The sequence below is a fragment of the Propithecus coquereli genome, unplaced genomic scaffold (assembly GCF_000956105.1).
Source record: "Propithecus coquereli isolate 6110/MARCELLA unplaced genomic scaffold, Pcoq_1.0 Scaffold89, whole genome shotgun sequence".
In the NCBI taxonomy this organism is placed as follows: Eukaryota; Metazoa; Chordata; class Mammalia; order Primates; family Indriidae; genus Propithecus; species Propithecus coquereli.
In genome coordinates, this window is record NW_012155173.1 from 2,149,830 (window position 1) to 2,168,844 (window position 19,015).

General features: G+C 52.8%; 1 protein-coding gene across 2 annotated transcripts in view; it reads left to right on the forward strand.

Moving 5' to 3' along the window:
* Positions 1–16,932, forward strand: part of TTLL11 (tubulin tyrosine ligase-like family member 11) — a 237,765-nt gene extending 220,833 nt beyond the window's left edge. The window contains exon 10 of one of the 2 annotated variants that reach the window (XM_012664401.1): positions 15,997–16,932. In XM_012664401.1, coding sequence (XP_012519855.1) covers positions 15,997–16,289 — 293 coding nt within the window. In that variant the 3' untranslated portion in view covers positions 16,290–16,932. The remainder of the gene's footprint in view (positions 1–15,996) is intronic. The other variant, XM_012664400.1, reaches the window with a different exon arrangement.
* The last annotated feature ends 2,083 nt before the right edge of the window (positions 16,933–19,015 follow it).

The window sequence follows — 19,015 nt, forward strand, 5'->3', positions numbered from 1 at the left end:
GAAGCCTTACATAAGCACAGCCTCACGCAACCTCCTGTCACCTGGCACCTTAGGGCCTGGGAAACCCCCTCCCTGCTATTATAAAATCTCCTGGAGGACGTGGTTCTATTCCGGCCAGGCCCTGCAGGGGACACCTGGACTCTTTAGCCTTTGAGACTGTCCTTGTCAGTGTCATCTCCATCCTCTGCAGCCCCAGCCCCCATTCTGGCCCCACTCTTCACCCACACGCCTGTGCACCCGGCACAACGGGATGCTCAGGGCCAGGCCAGCGTGCTTCGGTCTCTGGGCCTCTGCCTATGTGTATCCTGGCCTGTAATGCCCTTCTCTGCCTTGACTGCCCGCACGATGCCCACACGCAAGGCCCTCCCTTGTGAAGCTTCCAGACCTTTCTCCCTGCCCTCCCTGCCAAACAGCCATGCTCTCTTCTGTGCTTTGTCAGTTCTGGGCACATCCCTCCAGCAGTCGTACCTGGATGGATCAGAAGTATTTGCGGATATCTGTATCCTCTCTCCCCCTGTCCCCACTAGAGGCTGAGTGCCTAATGCCAGTGCCCGATTCAAGTTGGGGACCCAGGGCCAGCACAGTGAATGCTGCCTGAATGAGCGAGCCAGCGAGGGAGGGAGTGAGCGATTAGGTAGGTGGAATCTCACTGGGCTCTTCATTGTCAGAGCGGCTACTTCCAGGACTGATGGTTTCTGTTGCTCACCTGGCTATCTGAGACACAGGACGCATGACCTCAGCTCTACCTCTTCTGCCATTGAAGCTATATGATCTTGAAAAAGTCACTTGCTCTCTCCACGCTGCCCACGACAGGTAGCCAGCTGTAGCACCACAGTGCGCCATGTTCCGTGCATCCAAGCATACATGGTGGCCCCAAGAGGAGGAGATAATGGAATCCCAACCAAGTTCATCACTCCCCCTAAATCTCCACGATCAGTCGCCCTAACTGGCCCCCAGACAGCTCTGCTCCTAGGCATGAGTACAGTGAAAGAAACATTTTCGTGCACTAATAAAATTACCTTCTCTAAAGAAGGCAATTTGCATGTTAATGTTTTGGGTAATTCTGTGCTGCTCCAATGCCCTCAGGGCTGCAATTTCTCTCTGACAAAGTGACAAAAATAAACTCCAGCATAAAGGAGCATTTCTCTTCTCTCTCATTTGTGCTCTAATGTGACATTCTTAATGTGAGTCAAGTTGAAACCCACTGCTCTGTCTTATTTTTGACACTGATCTGCCTCCTGTCACCTCTCCAAGTGACAGGCCGGCTCTGAAGAGCTCCTCAGAGGGGCCTCTCACTGAGGACAGGGCTCAGTCTGCTTGGTGAGTGGGGACCCCTCCCCACCCAAGGCTGAGGCTTTGGTCTTTTGTAGATTCCGGAAGGCCCAGCCAGGTAACTGTTGGAGGATGTGGGGATGGGGAAGAGGATTGATTTGGTGGGTGAGTTAGGGAGCCCAACTTCCCCCAATTCGCTCATCTTTGGGAAACAAAGGACAACCTAAAGGGAAGAGGAATTCTGAGCCGCTGTGGAGCAGACTGTTTATTCTACCAAGCTTGGCCCCTCTGTTGACTTAAAGACAATCAAGAAAGAAGGTCACTTTTACAGGGTGTCTTCCACATGTCAGACACCGGGCTGGGTCCCTTACATCTGTGTTCTATCATCAAATCCCCCCAAAGCCAGGCAGGGTCGGGAGAAGCTGAGACTCCCAGACGTGCAGTGACTTAGCCAAGGTCGCCCAGCAGCATGTAAGAGGCAGACCCTGGATTTGAACTTGGGCCTGTCTGATATCACGCCTGGGTTCTTTCCACCCTAAGTGGATCAACAGATGCTCAATGAGCGCCTACCACATGCCAGGCACTGGGGGTGACGTGTCGGGGACGGATGTGCAGGGACAAATAGGACACCAGAGCCCTCATGCTGCTGATGTCTGGTAGCAAAGACAGACATTAAACACAGAAATAAACCTGTGATTAGATGTTGTGATGAATTCTGAGAAATAAAATAACTAAGTTTTAATGAGAATGACAGAGGACCTAGTTCATCTTAGGAGGGGATCAGGCGCTGTCAGTGGAAGGAATGTTTGAGCAAAGTCTCGGCTTCCCCGGGTGGGACACCTCCAGGCAGAGGCTAGTGACTAGGCCCGGGGTGGGAGGGGACGCGTGTGGCAGGTTCTGGGACATGAAAGCCATCAGGGTGACAGGAACAAGGGCACGCAGGCATGCAGGCAGCTGGAGAGGCGAGTGGGGGCTAGATCTTGCAGCGCCCTCAGAGCAGAGTGAGGAATGTGGGCTTCCTCGTGAGTGTTGTTGAAGAGTTTAAAGCTTAAAGGGGGGCAGGGACAGGACTGCGTGGTTTGATTGGTGTTTCTAAAAGGTCATTCTGGATGCTATGTCGGAAGGGGGCAATTGTGGAAGCATCGAGGGGAGGGGGCGCAGGGGTTAGCATCCGGGAAGATGGGGGTGCTGGAGGGAGGCGGGGACTGGAGGAAAGTCCCCAAGCTTCTGGCTGGAGAACTGGGTGGGTGGAGATACCGTTTATTGAAATGGGTGAGACTGGAGGAAAAGAACTGGGAAGGGAAGACTCAGAGATTCATTTTTAACAGGCTCTTTGAGATGCTAATGAGACATCCCAGCGGCAAGGAAGTGCCGGCCTGGAGATGGCAATTTGGAGGGCTTGGATTCATTGGGAGTGAATGAGAGGGACAGAGAGAAAGAGAGCGCGCACCCTGTGGGCCCCACACCAGGTAAAGCAGACAGGAGCCGGCAGAAAAGACGTGGAGCCTGAGCCAGGAGTTTCCAGAAAGATGCAAAGAGGAGGAGAGTGGCGTCACAGAAGTGGGGAGAGACGTCTCAAGGAGGGAGGCTTCCACACGGCCAGATGCTGCAGAGACAGAGCTCGGAAGAACTCAGAGCTGAGACAAGAATGGAAGGTGCCAGGTTGTAGGCAGGAGCCGCTTAGGAGGAGAGGCAGGGACAGAGGTCCTCTCTCAGGAGCTGGAGGGGAGGCTGTGGAGGCAGTGCCTTGGCCGGCACCCCTCTGGGGCAGTTTAGCTGAGCAGGGAGCAGAGAGAGAGAATGGTGGCAGGAGAGTCTCCGCATCAGGCAGGCTTTCCAACCACGTAAGATGCCAGGGCTGTTTGATGGCAGACGGCAGCGCTCAGGAGCACCGGAGAAGCCAACACGCTGGGAGCGCTGCAGGGTCCGACCCCAGACCACCTCCCTGTCCTCCCTCTGACCCCCCAGGCCAGGCCAGCCCACAGCACCAGCTCTGTTCCCTGCACCAAAAGAAAGCCCTTGCAGAGCACTGAGATTTGCACTACCTGGTTCCTGTCCTCAGAGAGATCTTCCTCCCCAGCTCGGACTAGCAAACTCCTGCTGACCCTTCAAGACCCAACCCCGAGACCGTGTGGTAAGAGCTATCAAAATGTACATACTGCTGACCCGAAGTTCCACTGGAAAGAAGTGATTGCTCATTCAAGTATGTACTGATATATATACAAAAAATGTTCATTGCAGCATCATTCATAATATCAAAAAAAGAAAAAAGAAGAAGAAAGAAAGAAATATCCTAAGTGTCCATCAGTAGAGGAAGGATGTTAAAAACTCATGGTACGTCCATACAATGGAATCCTATAGTCTGTAAACAGTGGAGATCTGTATATGCTGATATGGAGAGGTGTCAAGACATGGTTAAAATATTTTAAGTGTGAAAAATACATATAATGAGACCTCATGTACGTGCAAAATTATATGGATATGGATATTGATACAGAGAGGCAAATATTTCACCTTTATGCATCCACGCCTGATGTTGCAAGCACCGTACGCTTCCGGTGCCCAGGAATTGGAGGTCACAGGGCAGAGGACAACCAGACTCTCACTTCCACCGTATGCACGTGTTACCAACTTCATGGTTCTTGGTCCCCAAGTCAATAGAAATTGGCACAAGACTGAAAAAGGAATGTATACGGACAAGGCTTTATGGTGGGGGCTTTTGCTAGAACAAAAGGGAGACAGTGCTGGTTAAGGAGCAACCAGACTGGCTCTCCGAACAAAGGGCTGGGCCACTTTTAAAGGGAAAAAGTAGAGAAAATTTGACACTAGCATTGAAATCACAGCATGCAGAGGCGGCGTTTTGTTGGCAGCTGCCCATCTGGAGATCATGCATCTTCATACATCACACGTCTCATTAACATGCTAAATCTCCACCCTTGGGTGTAATTTTTAGCATTAAAATGAGACAAAAGGCCTATGAGTGGTCAACTTCGGGCTTCATCGAGGCAGTAACCAGTTCGTGCTGGCTTTGACTGGGGCAGGGGGACCCCTGCACCAGTGGTTGCCGCGTCCTGCTAAAGAAAGCAGAACTACCTTCTGCTGAAGCTGAGTGTTAGCATTTTCCAAGCTTTTGTCCAGCACTGTAAGCAGGCTTAAGCTTTGGCTCAAGGCTGAGGCAGGCGGCCAAAGTCCACCTCCTGTACTATGTCACACGTGGCCTCTGTCTACGTGTCTCTCACCGTGGGCACGTGGACTCTCTCTGCCTTTCCTGCCTCTCCAGGCAATGACTCGCTTCTTCCTCTGGGTCCGAACCCTACCCACTCCCGGTTGCGCACCCTCTGTCACGTCGGGCACCCCTCTCCCTTACCCACTTCCCCAGCCCCGCATCAGCTCAGCTCTGCACCCCCATGGTGGGGGGGTCCCCCAGAGTGGGCGGAACGGAGTTGCGAATGGCCACTGTCTTAAGAATCCTCGTGGGGAAAGGCCGTCGTGGGGAAGAAGAGGTAGATCTGCTCGGAGTTAACGTGGGACCAGTGGGAGGTTTTGCGCATTTCAGCTCCTGGGCGCAGGTGAGGGCAGAGAGCACACAGCAGCAAGAAGGGGCAGCAGTGAGCACCCCATTGCCGGAGACAGCCAGGTGGGGTCAGCAATGTCAGGAAGGGCTACCCATGCCCTTCAGAATCTCACAGGGCAGCCCCCGGAAGCCAGAGGGACAGGACCAGGAATCATGCTTTTTTTGCTAATTGACACCTCGTGGCTTCTCCCCTGCCTCTCTGAGTAAACCTGCTGCCTGCAAGCAGTGTGCTGAGAGGGCGGGTTCACCGAGCCTGGGTTCCAATCCCCCCACCAGCTCCAGTCTGCGCGGCCTGAGCAAGGGCTTTACCTGCCCACGCCCAACTCCCAGACAGAACCCCAGACCAAAGCAAAGCTTCGCCGTGTCGTTAAACACAGGCGAACAACCGAAGGGTGAGATAGGGCGCAGAGGTCATAAAAGCATCTACCACCCAGATCTGGCCACAAAGCCCTCACCGCAGGGCCCGACACTAAGCGTGTGCTGTACAGACCATCTGACTGATTCCTCTTACACTTCTCAGCGTCGTTCCCGTCCTGCGGGGGCCTGCATTGCGTTATCTCTGCGTCCTTTTCACCCTGGAGGTTTTGCCCTCTTGCTGAGGGATGAGTGTTGAGCCCCAGAAGGTTCTGCTGCAGCCATTAATCTCATGAGAAATGTCTGGAATAGCGCGAAGCAGTTGCAGGAAGCGGTGACCAGAACTGTGGCCCCATCTTCCCAGACGGTGATTCAGGAACTTGTGTCCGTGTCGTGGTGGCATCAGGGGTGACGTTGGATGGGACTGGACCGGGACCTCAGGCCACTGTGCACCGGCCAGCAGTGTGACCTGTGATTAATGAAATGATGGAATCGTTGCTTTCGTCTTTGATTATGTTTGTTATTTGGGCGCTGTGGGCTTCGAAGGGTAATGATTCGTCTGCAAGGTCTATTTATGGTTCAGTCCTGATGCTTATTAATTTTTCTATCCAGCCAAGGACAAAGGTGGTAGTGACTCGTTCTTGCTGTGATGCTTAAATACAATGACTGTGTATGTGCAGCCTCTGGTCCTCAGCTCGGGGAGGGGGAGGCTTTTTTTCCTTCTTCCCTTAAAAGGTGGGCTACAAGGAGATTTCTATCCTGTTTGAGGGAGAGCCGGTATAGAGCAGTGGTGAGAATCCCAGCAGTGTGACCTTGAGCAGATGGAGTGTGACCTTGGGCAAGTGCTTGGGCCTCCCTGAGTTCAGCACTGTCCTCTGCACACTGCGAATATTAGCAGTCCCAGCCTCTTAGAGTGGCCACGGGACATAGAAGGTGCCCAGTGGGAGTCCTCGAGGGCAGAAAGTCCTCAATAAATGTGGTTTATGATTTTAGATATTACCACTGTTTAAAACTTCCAGAAGCCACCATCACTCCCAATACTTCTTGAATCCTGAGCAATCACCCAGTCTGGCCTCTCATTTCACAGAGGGGGAAAGTGAGGCCCATAGATGGGGAGTGACCCGCTCAAAGCCACGCAGTATGTAGAGGCAGAGACCCTTGTAGATTCCAGCCCTGCTGGCTCCCTGGCCTCGTGAAACTCAGTCTGGCGAGTGATGGGCCAACTGCGATAAGGAAGATGGAAACGACGTTGTACTAGCACTCCAGGAAGCCAGGCGACAGGGCAGAGGTCCAGGCGGGGAGATGGCGGGCAGCAAGAGTACAGCTAATTTTTAATCACCGTATTGGGCTTTTTCTGGGTGGTACCTTACAAAAGCCACTCAGGGCAGATATCACCGCCCCACTTTACAGATGAAGAAACTGAGACCCAGAGACATGAAATGCCTTGACAGCTAGAGAGTGGCAGAGTAGGATCCGGACCAGCTCAGTTGAGTCCCAGTCACTATTCACGGGGCCAAATCTCACGGGAAATGCCTAGGTCCGAACTCCTGCGCGTGGAGTCCTTGGAGACCCCAGCCCTCGGCCTGGAGAGGCCGTGGTCACGTCCGGGGGAGCCGTGCCACAGCAGACGGGGAGCCGGGCTGCAAGCGGCCCTGCCAGTGGCGAGAAGGCTGAGACGGTGGTGATGAAGCACCTTGGAGCGGCGCCGCCTTCACAGATCGCTCTTCTGGGGACGGTTTGCACGGCGCAGACGGGAAGCACTAAGCTAATTCTGGTGGAGATCATTCAGCTTTATTTCCTACCAATGATTCCAAACAGAAACCTGTACACGCACACATTTAGAATTTCACTGCGAGACAGAAACATCTATTCTAGGTGAGTAATAAGAAAGAGATTTAAAGGCTGGGGAGAGAGAAGGCCTTGGCGGGTGGCTGTCCTAACACCAATCCCTTGAAATAGAATTACTAGCGAGGAAGCGCAGGTATTTTTGAGGGAGGAAAAAAAAAATCTCATATTCAGTCTAGGATGATATCCCTGGCTGTCAACAATGATTTGGATTTAATTATATCATATATGCAAACGTGCTCTGTAAACTGTAAAATAATACATAAGTGTCAGATGTTAAGAAAGCGTAATGTAGAAAAAAGAACGTGGGTTTGAGAATCAGACAGGCACGGGTGTAAACGCTGCCTCGTCCACTTAAAGGTGACCTTGACAAGCTCCTTGGCCTCCCTGGGCCTGTGTTGCTCAACGTAAATGATGAAAACGTGTCCTAATGTCCCCTTCTGAACATTACTCTGCGAACCAGAGGAGAAAGCGGATATTCTTTGTAAATTGGAAAGCGCCGCGCACACGGAAGGGGTTAGTCCCGCTTCCATGCTTAAGCCCCGGAATAGATGGGGAGATTACTGGAGAGCAGCCGCCAGTCCTTCCAGTAAGGCCTGCGTGCAAGGCTTCCTCCCTGGGAGCACAGAGCAGAACACTTCGGGCCAGAAGGAGCCAGTGGGCCACCGTCGCCCAGCCGATTGACAGAATGAGGCCACAGCCTGTCGGGGGCCACATCTCAACATCCAAGCGACAGTCTCAGGTGAGAGACGCGTGGCTGGCTGCCACTGGAATATTTCAAAGGCTGCTTTCTCCAGCGACATCCGTCAACCTAAATGAAGTTTCAAAACACACTCGAGCTTATGTTTGAGTATCCGAGGCAGGGAGGGAAAGTCTGTCCGCAAAGACCAGCGGGTCTGCCTGCGTCTTCTCGTTGTCAATCCAGCAGAGAGAGGAGGCTCCCTCCCTCCTTCCCTGCAAGGCCGGAAATATTTCTTAGTTCTAAACGACTGGAATGAGCCCTCCAACCTGGCAATCTCTTCGAAGACGCTCGAAGCGGCAATGGAGGAAAGAAGTTAAGAGAATGGTCTTTGGGGTCTGCCGTCGACCAGCTGTGTGACTTTGGCCAGTCTCTCGAAATGTAAAATGGGATTGGCAATAACACCTGCTTTGTAAGGTTTTGTATGATTAAGTTGAATAACGCACAGGCAGCCCTCAGCCTGGGGCCTTGCACATAATGAGCGAGGGCTCAACAGATATGAACTATTATTGTTTACTTTCGTTACTTTTTCTGGCAACAGGTCATCAAAGCAATGTTACCAAAGATCCTTCCAACTCCCGGTCAGAGCTGTGGGGGGTGTTCCAGGTGGCTGCTGGAGGAGTCGAGAAGGGGAGTGGGGTTTCTTATATTTTTTCTAAATGGCTCAGGTCATCTCAGGGACTTGAGTCGTTGTAGGAGAGTGTCCCCAAGAGCTAGGTGCACCTCAGCAGAACTGAGGGTTTAGTGATGCTACGGACTGAATTGTATCCCCCCTAAATTTGTATGTGGAAACCCTAATCTCTCAGTGTGGCTGTATTTGGAGATGGGCCCTCTAAAGAAGTAATTAAGGTTCAATGTGATCATAAGGGTGGGGCCCTTATATCTAATAGGATTCATGTCCTCATAAGAAGAGACGCCAGACAGCTTGATCTCTCTCTGTGCCATGGGAGGACACGGCGAGAAGGTGGCCATCTGCAAGCCGGAAGAGAGCCCTCACCGCAGCCCAACCATGCTGGCTCCCCGATCGTGGACTTGCACCCTCCAGGACTATGAAAGTAAATTCCTCCTGTTTAAGCCCCCCAGGCTATGGGCTTTTGTTGCGGCAGCCCACACAGACTAAGATGTGGGGCAGCGAGTGAGCAGTGGGATTTCGGAGAAGAAGGCTTGTTCTGTGTGTCCCCAAAGGCTCTTGATCACACACAGCAGGGCTGGCCCAGGCCTGGGTTTCTCAAAGACTGTTCTCTTAACTTCTGCCCTCCACCGCCCCCTCCAGTGCCCAGCAAGAGACGGCCAAGCTGGAATGTTCAGTCCAAGTTTCCCGATCACCGGCTGGTGCAGGAGCCCCAGCGCTGCTGTTACAAGTGCAGTTTCTGGGGCCTCGCTGCCAGCAGGCAGAATCTCCAGGGGCAGGAAAGAGGAACCTGCATTTCTGGCAAGTGCCCAGATGATTTTATGCATAAAACGTTTGAAAACCACTGGCCTCCAGGGGAAGGCCAGTCCCCTCGGCCTGGTGTCAGAGGCCTTCCCTCCTGAGACTCCCGACTTGCCCTGCCACCCCCATGCCCTCCTTGGGCAGATCTCAGATCACGTCGGCACTGCCTCAAACCGGATCCAGAATCTGATTGTCCCTCACCAGCCCCGTCACTACTACGCTGGGCCAAGCCACCCTGTCAGCTCTTGCTCGGACTAGTGCAGTAGCCTGCAAACAGACCTCCCCATTCTCTTTCACACGGGCCCCTACCACTTGGTCTCCACACAGCAGCCACAGTGCTGTGTCACTTCAGAACTCCCCAGTGGCCCCCTGTGGGCTGCCCCCTAGAACCTTTCAGGTCTGTCTCAGTGCAGACAGGGAAGGGCAGGGCCCAGGAGAGGGCACGGGGCTCCCTCCCACTCAGTGGGCCGGTGATGACACTGCAAGAATCCGGGGCTAGGTGGTTTCTCAGAAACTAAAAGAGGACTTAATGCGCAGTTGGAACAATTCCACTGTTTTTCAGCTCCATCATTAGCCATTTTAAAACAACTGGTTGGGGCCGGGCACGGTGGCTCACACCTGTAATCCTAGTTCTCTGGGAGGCCGAGGCAGGCGGATTGTTTGAGCTCAGGAGTTCGAAACCAGCCTTAGCAAGAGCGAGACCCTGTCTCTACTAAAAATAGAAAGAAATTAATTGGACAACTAAAAATATATAGAAAAAAAATTTAGCCGGGCATGGTGGCGCATGCCTGTAGTCCCAGCTACTCGGAAGGCTGAGGCAGGAGGATCGCTTGAGCCCAGGAGTTTGAGGTTGCTGTGAGCTAGGCTAATGCCACGGCACTCTAGCCCGGGCAACACAGTAAGACTCTGTCTCAAAAAAAAAAAAAAAAAAAACTGGTTGGGTTTGCTCTCAATCAGAATGTCTTAAAAATGTAGATGTTTTTAGCTCGAAGTCAAGCTTCTCCCAGTTTGGGGGCAGGTCCTTTTGCGAATAGGCCCCTTTTTGCAGGTGGGCTTCTAGAGTGAAGTATATACAGACTGCACTCAGAGTGGAGAGAAGGGGGGCCGGGGCGGGGTTCTCAAAGTGGGGTTCCTGAAACAACAGTCTTAACCTTGCCTGGGGTCTTGTTAGAAATGCACATTCTCAGGCCCCACCTCAGACTCTGAATCAGAAACTCCAGGGTGGGCCTGGAATCTGTATTTCAACAAGCCCTCTGGGGGGCTTGAAGTTTGAGAGCCTCTGGTCTGGATAGTTTTGGTTTCGTAAGTTTGCAAATCTTCTGAGAGTTTCCATCGGTTGCCCTTTCCTCTTGCCCCTTGGCTACCTCGGGGCCTCAGCTGTAAAATGGGAATAATAACACCTGCATCACAAGATTGTTGAAAGAGTCACAGTCCTTTCAAGCGGATTAAGTGGATCTTTATTTTATTCGGTCCTGCTGTGAGCCAGGCTGTGCCGGGCCTGGGATTGTAGGGAGGATTGGGACGTGGTCCCTGCCTCCAGGAGCACAGAGTCCCGTTGGGGAGACAGGCACGTGCCCATGGATTTATCCCAGTGTATGACAAGAAGCAAGAGGAAGCGCCAAGGAAGGGAGATTAACTCCACTTGGGGAGGGGTCACCATGTGCTTCCCAGACCCAGTGACCTCAGACGCTGGGTTGCGGGTATTTTTAAAATAATATCTATATTTCTGAATTATTACCAACAATGAGCATGCATTGTCTTATTTGGAAAATACAGAGAAGGATAAAGAAGGATATATAAATAAAAATACCCTGTAAGTCTAGCACTGACCCCCAGGCCCTACTGTACCGTAAATTAGCTTGCAGTGAATAATGTCATTGTGTACATTGTGTTATCCTTTGGAAGGAATATTTATTTTGTTAGAGTAAATTCCTAAGATTGCAATCACTGTTTTCAATAACATAAACACTTGAATGGCTCTTAAAACTTTTGCCAAATTGCTTTTCAAAGGTCCATAACAATTTCATCACTACCTCGCTGTTATCATTACTTTATAGTTTTGTTTGTTTGACTGGTGAGCAACCGCCCCCCATGGCCTCGAGGGGACCGATGGCTCTCCTCTTACTGATGAGTGTGCGTTGCCCATGCACGCGTGTCGTCTATTTGGGTATCCTGTAAGGCTTAAATATGTTTAACATGGAATTATAGTAATTACCAAACCAGCCTTACATTAAAACAACCACCAAGGGTTGTTGATTCCAAGGGTTTTATCGTGAGGGAATAAGCAAATCAGTAATAAGACAACAATGAACCAAGTGCTCATTATAACGTTCTCAATGACAACAAACGTGAACAGTGTTGAGCAGAGGGGGTGGTGAGACCATGTAGAAGGCAAAAATGTGACGGACTGTTACGCAACCATTAAAATAACGGTGATGAAGGCTGCATAGCAACATAAGAAAATCCGTATGATATCATTTTAAGCAAAATGAAGTTCTGTGTGTGTTGTCACAACCAAGTGACAACACATCTTCCTGTGGACAGAGTCCACAGGGGGTCCTCGGTCCGTGAGGACACGTGAGTTCTAGCGGGAGGACGGTGCGTGAGCTTTGCCACACTTCCTGCTCGTGTTCTCATCGTATTTTACAATGAATAACAAACAGTAAGGAAGGAGAAAGCCGGGCTCTGCCTGATGGAACACATCAACGACTCGTGGGCACTCTGGCAGAGGCTGGAGCCCCCGGCCGGGGAAGTTGCCCCGAGCCTGAGCCCGAGCTGGCGTCGCGGGTGGAAACCCGGCAGCCGTGGCCGGAGCAGAGCCTGGGTTATTTTGAGTGCACCGACTCCTTCCCGTTCTCCTCATCCTCCCACCGCCCCAAAGCCTTAAAAAGGTTAAGGTCTCTGAATAGTGACCTGGGTCAGGCCACCATTTCCTGGGCCACCTCAATGAAATGAGGACTGAAGCTGATCTCTTGTCCAGCTCAAATGCACAGCCCCGTAGAATGGGCTGTTGCGGAGGCCAGAGGCCCATGTGCTCATGGTGTGCGGTTTGGGGCACCCCCTCTTCCCAGCCCAGACTTGCTGGGTTTGTTCAGTAGGGCTAACGAAGTATATGGGGCTACAGGTCAGTGGAGACAGCCCTTCCCCCCTAATCCCAGCCAGAGAAGTGTTTGGGTTTGGGGTTTTTTTTTTTTTGGAGAGAAAGCTGCAGTTTGAGGGTGCCCTGAGCTCCAGTAGGGACAGTTGGGGTCTAGTCCTGTTTCCATCAGTTACTGACTGTGACTTGGCGACTTTTGTACTGCCCCACCCTTCGGTAAAACAAAAATGCGGGACAAGGGATCTCGGGCCGGGGTGACGGAGGCCGTGCTGGTCGTGAAGCCGCAGGGGTTCCAAGTGGCACGGGGCCTGTGTGGGCAGGGCTTTGAGCGTCACTCAGAGAGGGGTCCCTTTACCTGCCTGGCATATTGGGCTCCCTTGGAAGATTTCGTTTGAGGAATAAAACAAAACAAGGGGGAAAAAAATCCCTCGAGTTTCTATCACTGTAACAAAATAGTTAGCAGTCACCAGAGTAGCAAACGCCATCAGGCTGTGACAGGTGTGGGGCCTTGCCCAGCACCTGCAGGGGCCCCCACCCTCTCCCTCTGGCTTCGGCTGCAGCCCGTCCGGTCTCCTCCCCAGCCCGTCCTGCTACAGGTGCCGTGGGCTGCACGTACCTCCCTGCCCTGCTCGTCCCTGCTCTGGGCCCAGCCCACCACCCCAGCGCACCTCTGCCCATCAAAGCCCTCCCCAGTCCGGAAGCCCCACTGAAATGCCCCTCAGACCCTCCACTTCGATGGCTTCAGCGTTTCCTGCAGGTTCTACCATTTCCATCCAAGCCTGTCTGTCTGTCACCCCTGTGTTCTCACCCTCCTGGCAGGGATGCTCAGAGGGGTTTCCGCGTTATTCCAAGGCACAGAAGCAGCAGCGCACTAGGCCTGGGTTCAAATCCCAGCCCCGCACCACACTTGGCATTGTGGGGCCCAGGGGCCTCAGTTTTCTCATCTGCACCGTGGAAACAGAGAGAGGATCAGAATGCCTGGAGCAGTGCGCTCCCCTTCACTCCCTCTTCTCTCTTCCCTGTGTGTGTGTGTGTGTGTGTGTGTGTGTGTGTATGTGTGCGCGCGCGCACGCACGTGTGTGTTTAAAATTTTTATCAAAGCAGAGTACATATGCAGAAAGTTTGCCTTTTTTTCAAAGTAATATGTGCACCCGGCTTAAAATTCAAATAGTAGCAAACGGTTCGTGATTAAAAGCAGCAGACCCACACCACCTTTTTCCATGCACTAGAATTTTCCATTGCATTTTTTTAAATTTAAATTTAAATGCATGTTTACTATAGAAAATCAGAAAATGCAGACAAGCAAAAAAAATTAAGCATAACACATTTAAATTCCACTTCTCATTTTAGAATGTCTTCTTCCAGATGATTTGGCCATGCTTTTTTTCCCCAATGAGGCCCTCGTTGTATTTTTTCTGTGCATTGTATCTCTAATCACAGTCTGCCTCCAACGAAGGGACCAAAATGGGTATTTGTTGAGTAAAAACCTGCAGTGAATTGCGAGATCCTTGCCACTCAACGCGTGGCATTAGCACCACCAGGAAGCTTGTTAGAAATGCAGCGTCTCGAACCATCTTATTCAAAAGCTAAAAAAAGAAAAAAAAAATTATAAGAAATGCAGTGTCGTGGGCCCCCTCCCGCAGAATCTGAGCTTTAACAAGCTGGCAGCGGCTGGAGTGCATGTCGTGTCGGGGAGGGCTGTGTGGGTCAGAGCCACGCAGAGATACCTCTCACAGACGGCTGCTTATAGTTCCGGACAAGAGGCTCGAGCCAGGTGTAAACAGCACCCGGCCACTGCCTTCACAGAGAAAGACCTGCCACAGAGCACTGTCAGCAGAGCTAAGCAGTGTGATTGATGAAGAGGGTGGTTTACATTCTGGCCCAAGCTCCTTATCTTGTCAAGTACCAGGGACACAGTTCGTGGGCTTGGCACCGCCGGCCAACTGCACTTAGAGCAGCACTGTGGACCACACGGTTGGCAGGTGGAGGCTGGGACTGGCTTTCTCTGGATTTAGATCCCGGCCTGTTCCGCTCTGTATCTGGCCCTCCCACCTGACCATCACACGCGCGCGCGCACACACACACACACACACACACGCACAGGCACACGCACACAGGCACACGCACACAGCCTGGGAGAGCGCTGGCCCAGACTCCGTGATGAGGAAACGTCTGTCCCTTGAGTTAGACTGCAGCCCCCTTTCCCTGTGCCTTTGTCCGCAGGGGGCCTCTGTGCACGTTAAAAGGGTTTTACAGCAGGGCTACTGCCTCCTTATCAGCTCCTCCTGTTGGGACCAAACGGGCCAGGGGACTTGCAGGACAGCCTGAGTCCGGAGAAGCTGAGCTAAAAAGCTTTGGTGGACTTGGAAAGAGACACAAAACGATTCCTTTGCTCAGCTCAAGCACCGCTGGGATCCCGGGGCCCATAGATGACGCTGTGTCTACACACTCCGGGCCAGGCCTCTGCCCGCAGGACCAAGAGCGAGCGAAGGGAAGGTATGGATTAGCAGAGTCAGAGCCAGTCCCATCTAAAATGCCATGTGGCCTTTGGTCTGGTCTTTGTGTCACCTTCCCCAAGGAGCCCAGGGAGTCCCATAGGTTTAGATCCCAGGGTTCATTTTTGCTTGGACACCAGGAAGGTTCAGAACCTTTTGGACAGCACAACTTAGTCAAAAAACTCTGCAGTCAGAGTTTGAATTTCCAGGCCACTATTCTCTGGTCGTGTGACCTTAGGGAAGTTACTCGATCTCTCTGAGCGGCAGTTTCCTCATCTGTAAGGAGGGGTATGTTAATATTGACCTCACAACGGTATCGTGAGGATTAGCGGCACTGTCTGTAAAGTGCCTAACATCAAGCCATTCATTCATTCATTCACTCACTCATGTGGTCATCACGTCTACACTGAGCACCTTCTGCGTACCTGGCCCGGGGGGTGCAGTGAGGAGCTGGGGCTCCCAGTCCAGCAGGGACAACGGAGACCGCACAACCGCTGAGCGAGCCGCAGCAGGCACCACAAAGACAGTGCAGGAAGCCTGTGCCAGGGGCCAGATCTATTCTGGGGATCAGGGAGGGTTTTACTGAACGCGTCATTCTGAGCTCAGATCCCAAAGACGAGCAGGAGCTTACGAGGCAGAGCAGGGGAGAGCATTCCAGGGCCCAGTGGGGACTGCTGGTCATACGATCCAGCGCAGGATTTTGGCCAGAGAGAAGAGGGTGAGTTTATTTTACTTTTCCAGGTCAAATTTACACACAGCAAAATGCATGAACTGTCAAGTACAATTTTGGCTTTGACAAAGGCACACCCCCATGTAACCCATACCTTTGTCGCAATACAGAACGTTGCTGTCAGTTTGGGTTTATCTTAATGACTTTGTCCCCTCCTGATATTAATAAAAGTTGGGGAGCTCATGGCGCTGAGGGATAAGGCTTTGGGCTATGTTTAAATACCAACCCCACCACTTTCCACTCCACTTCTCTGAGACAGTGAAATAGAGTTCATTGAACCTACTCGATAGGGCTGTTCGGGGGATCGAATCTGGTCACGGCTGGCGGGCGCTCTGTGAGTTCGCAGAGCGGACACAGAGGCGAGGGGCAGGGCCAGCTCAGCTAATGGCCTTGGGACCGGGGTCAGGCCTTCCCAGGGCAGCTGGTGCGCACCCCTCACCTGGTCTCTCTGTTCGCAGGGATGTGTCTGCAGGCGTTCGTGGAGGCTTTCTTTTTCCTGGCTCAGAGGAAGTTCAAGACACTGCCACTCCACGAGCAGGTGGCCTCGCTGATCGACCTGTGCGAATACCACCTGTCCCTGCTGGACGAGAAGCGCCTGGTGTGCGGCCGGAGCGGCCCATCGGGGGTCCGATCTCCTCATAGCAGCACCCCCCAGGAGCCCTCCGCCTCGGCCCAGCCGGCGGGAGGCGACGTGCTACCCCGCATGGGCTATGCCAGTAAGCTCGCCTGTCCCCGACGCACTCTGTCCTGAGGGCCACTCCGCCCTCCCAGAAGAAGATAGCGCCCTTCAGGGCCGAAGAGAGCGCGGGCTTCCGGCCTGTGGAGGAACAGCTGGCCGCGGAGCTTCCCGGCTGGGGCTCCTGTGAACTGTCCGTGTCCTGCTGAGCTGCGCTTCACCGGGCTGCCTGGTTCTCGCCTGCCCTCCTCCCGGCGCCTCCGGTGATCCACCCTGTTTGCGAGTCATCAGTGGACATATGACATCTAAACCGTGACAGATGGCACCTTCTATTCTGGGCTCATGGGAAGCACCGACTGGGGCAAATCTGCTGTTTGGGGCATGGGGCACAAGCAGTGCCAACCTGGGGCTGGGCAGAGGAAGCCAAGCATTGGGTCTGTTGCGGCCCCCGAGAGCTTACTGGTTAAAGCCCCCTGAGAACATCATGTCTATTTCCTGCCACCCTTTCCATGAAAAGGAAGTGGAAATATCGCACAGGTGTCCGAAACCTCCTGTCCCAATCATGTGCTACATGGATGTAGTTAACAGATTAGCCTCACTTACTTCATTAGCTTGCCTGTTGCTGCGATGTTTGGTTTGTTATTAATTAAGAAATAATTAATTAAGAAGTAACTAAGTAAGGCTCCTAGAGCCTCAGAGCTGGCAGAAGCCTCAGAGATCTTATTGTTTGATTTTGTTTGACCTTGACCTCAAAGCAAGAATCTCATCTCCAGGCTGGTCCAAAGGTAGTGAGTTATCTCACTGGATTGTTCACAGTTACAGATTGAACTCCTTGTTCTACTTCCCCCGCTTCTCACTACTGCACTTGACTAGTCTAAAAAAAAAAAAAAAAAAATCTCATCTTCAGCCTCCCTGACCAGACGGTCCGAGTGGACCCCTGCATAGGTAGAGTGCTGGCCATGTGGCCAGCCAGTCCACAACAAGCACTGCCGGGGGGGCCCTGAGTGCCCAGCACTGTGCTGGGAGCCCCAGGTGAGAGGGGAGGGCTTCAGAAGGGAGGCAGTAAGACGTGGCTGAGAACAGCAGCAAGCAGGAGTGAGCATGTCCCAAGCTCTGGTGTTAGACCTGGTGTCAGGGAGGGGGAACCCACATTCTCCTTTCCAGGAGATTTTTTTCCTCGTCTCCATCTGTGTCCCCAGCATCCACCCCCCCCAGAGGGAAGGCCTCAGAGGCAGCCGAATCTGAGTTTGGAAATGGCCGCGGGCAAGGCAGGGTCCAGGACCCACTGAGGACAGGATCTTGCAAAGCCCAGCTCTCCAGAGCATTGCTGGGTTTGGGGGTCCATGTGGCCCTTTCCCGGAGGGTCCCCTTTGAAGGGAAGAGCTGATCATCATGCTCCGAGTGACAAGGACGAACGTCTCTGAGGCACTTGCGCAGTGCCTGGCACACACTACGACTCGGAAATGCCCTCAGTGCAGGGGAAGGGGAGGGTAGTGGGAGGCCGAAGTGTGTCTCAGACAAGTTAGCGTCTGTCTCCTCCTTCCTTCCTTCTAACCTCCTGTCCTGTTTCCTGATCCAAGTCTCCCTCACGCAGACTGGTGACAGCAATTGACTCAAGGCCCAACACAGAGCCTGGCACATAATAAAGGACTTGAAAGGTGTCTGTCTGAATGAGTTGCTTGAATGTGCCCTCCCCGGAGTATTTTTAAACCCAAAGAGAAGGCTGTTACTCCAAGATGGCTCCACCTCTTGGCTAACTATTTTAGAGCAGGGACCCCTCTGCTAATCCTCGCCCAACCCCCCTTCCTGCCAGAAGCCTAGTCCCTGGGGGAGTAAACCTGTGCGGCGGCCACGCAGTGCCCCTGCCCTGCCAGGGCGTGGGCAGAGCCCCACGGCCACTGCCCTTCCCTGGTTAAGAGGGGCCCTGGAACCGAGCCCTGCAGAGCCCACTGGGCTGTTTGGTGACAGCAGACACTTGTAATGACTGTATTTTCCCAAGCAGAAAGCAGACAGGTGGCCTAAGACGGGAAGGGCAGGATGAGAATCATGACATACCTTGAGTGCCTCCTACAAGGGGGCATGTTAGAGGTGTCATCCGCGCAATTCTCCAGTCCCCTTGCAGTTTCCTAACGCCGTTCTCATCTTCAGATGAAGACAGCAAGGCCTGGGAGGTCACGTAGTCAGGACTTGATCCAGGTCTGTCGGTCGACTGCATGTCGCTGGGTGAGCATGAATCCAGCTCCAAGAACAGACCCCCGGCAGGCCCGCCCTGCTCTGGGGCTGTCCAGAGTCCTACAGGGTTCTGCTCGCTGTCACATCTGGTGGCATGGCAGAGCCATCAGTGTTCCTAAATGGTCTACGGTGAGAAACAAAGTTTGCAGCCCCCCAGGTCTGCTCTTCCAGCCCCTTTTGGCAGAACAAATGGATCTCACAGCGAAAGCCCCAAGGAACTGTGTCCAGGCACACGTGCCAGCCGGGAACAGCAAAGAGTCTTTTAAGCAAAGCTCCAACTTGACACCATTTCTTGGTCTTCCAAAAGTATTCGCTGGCCAAAATGGAGTGCACCTTTCAGGTCTAAAACCAACCAAGCATGCTGAATTTTAAAATATATGTATATATCAAGAGGTTGAATTCCAGCCACATTGTTTGGGGTGATATGGGAGTGTCAGCTCTCATGGTGGGGAAGGTCCTCTCCCACCCGTCTTGTCATCTAGAGGCAGGCGTGGTGTCCCTCTGCCCTAGGGGGAGCCCCCTCCTCTGCAGACAGGGCCCTGAGTAAGCCCCACACCCCTGCAGGACAC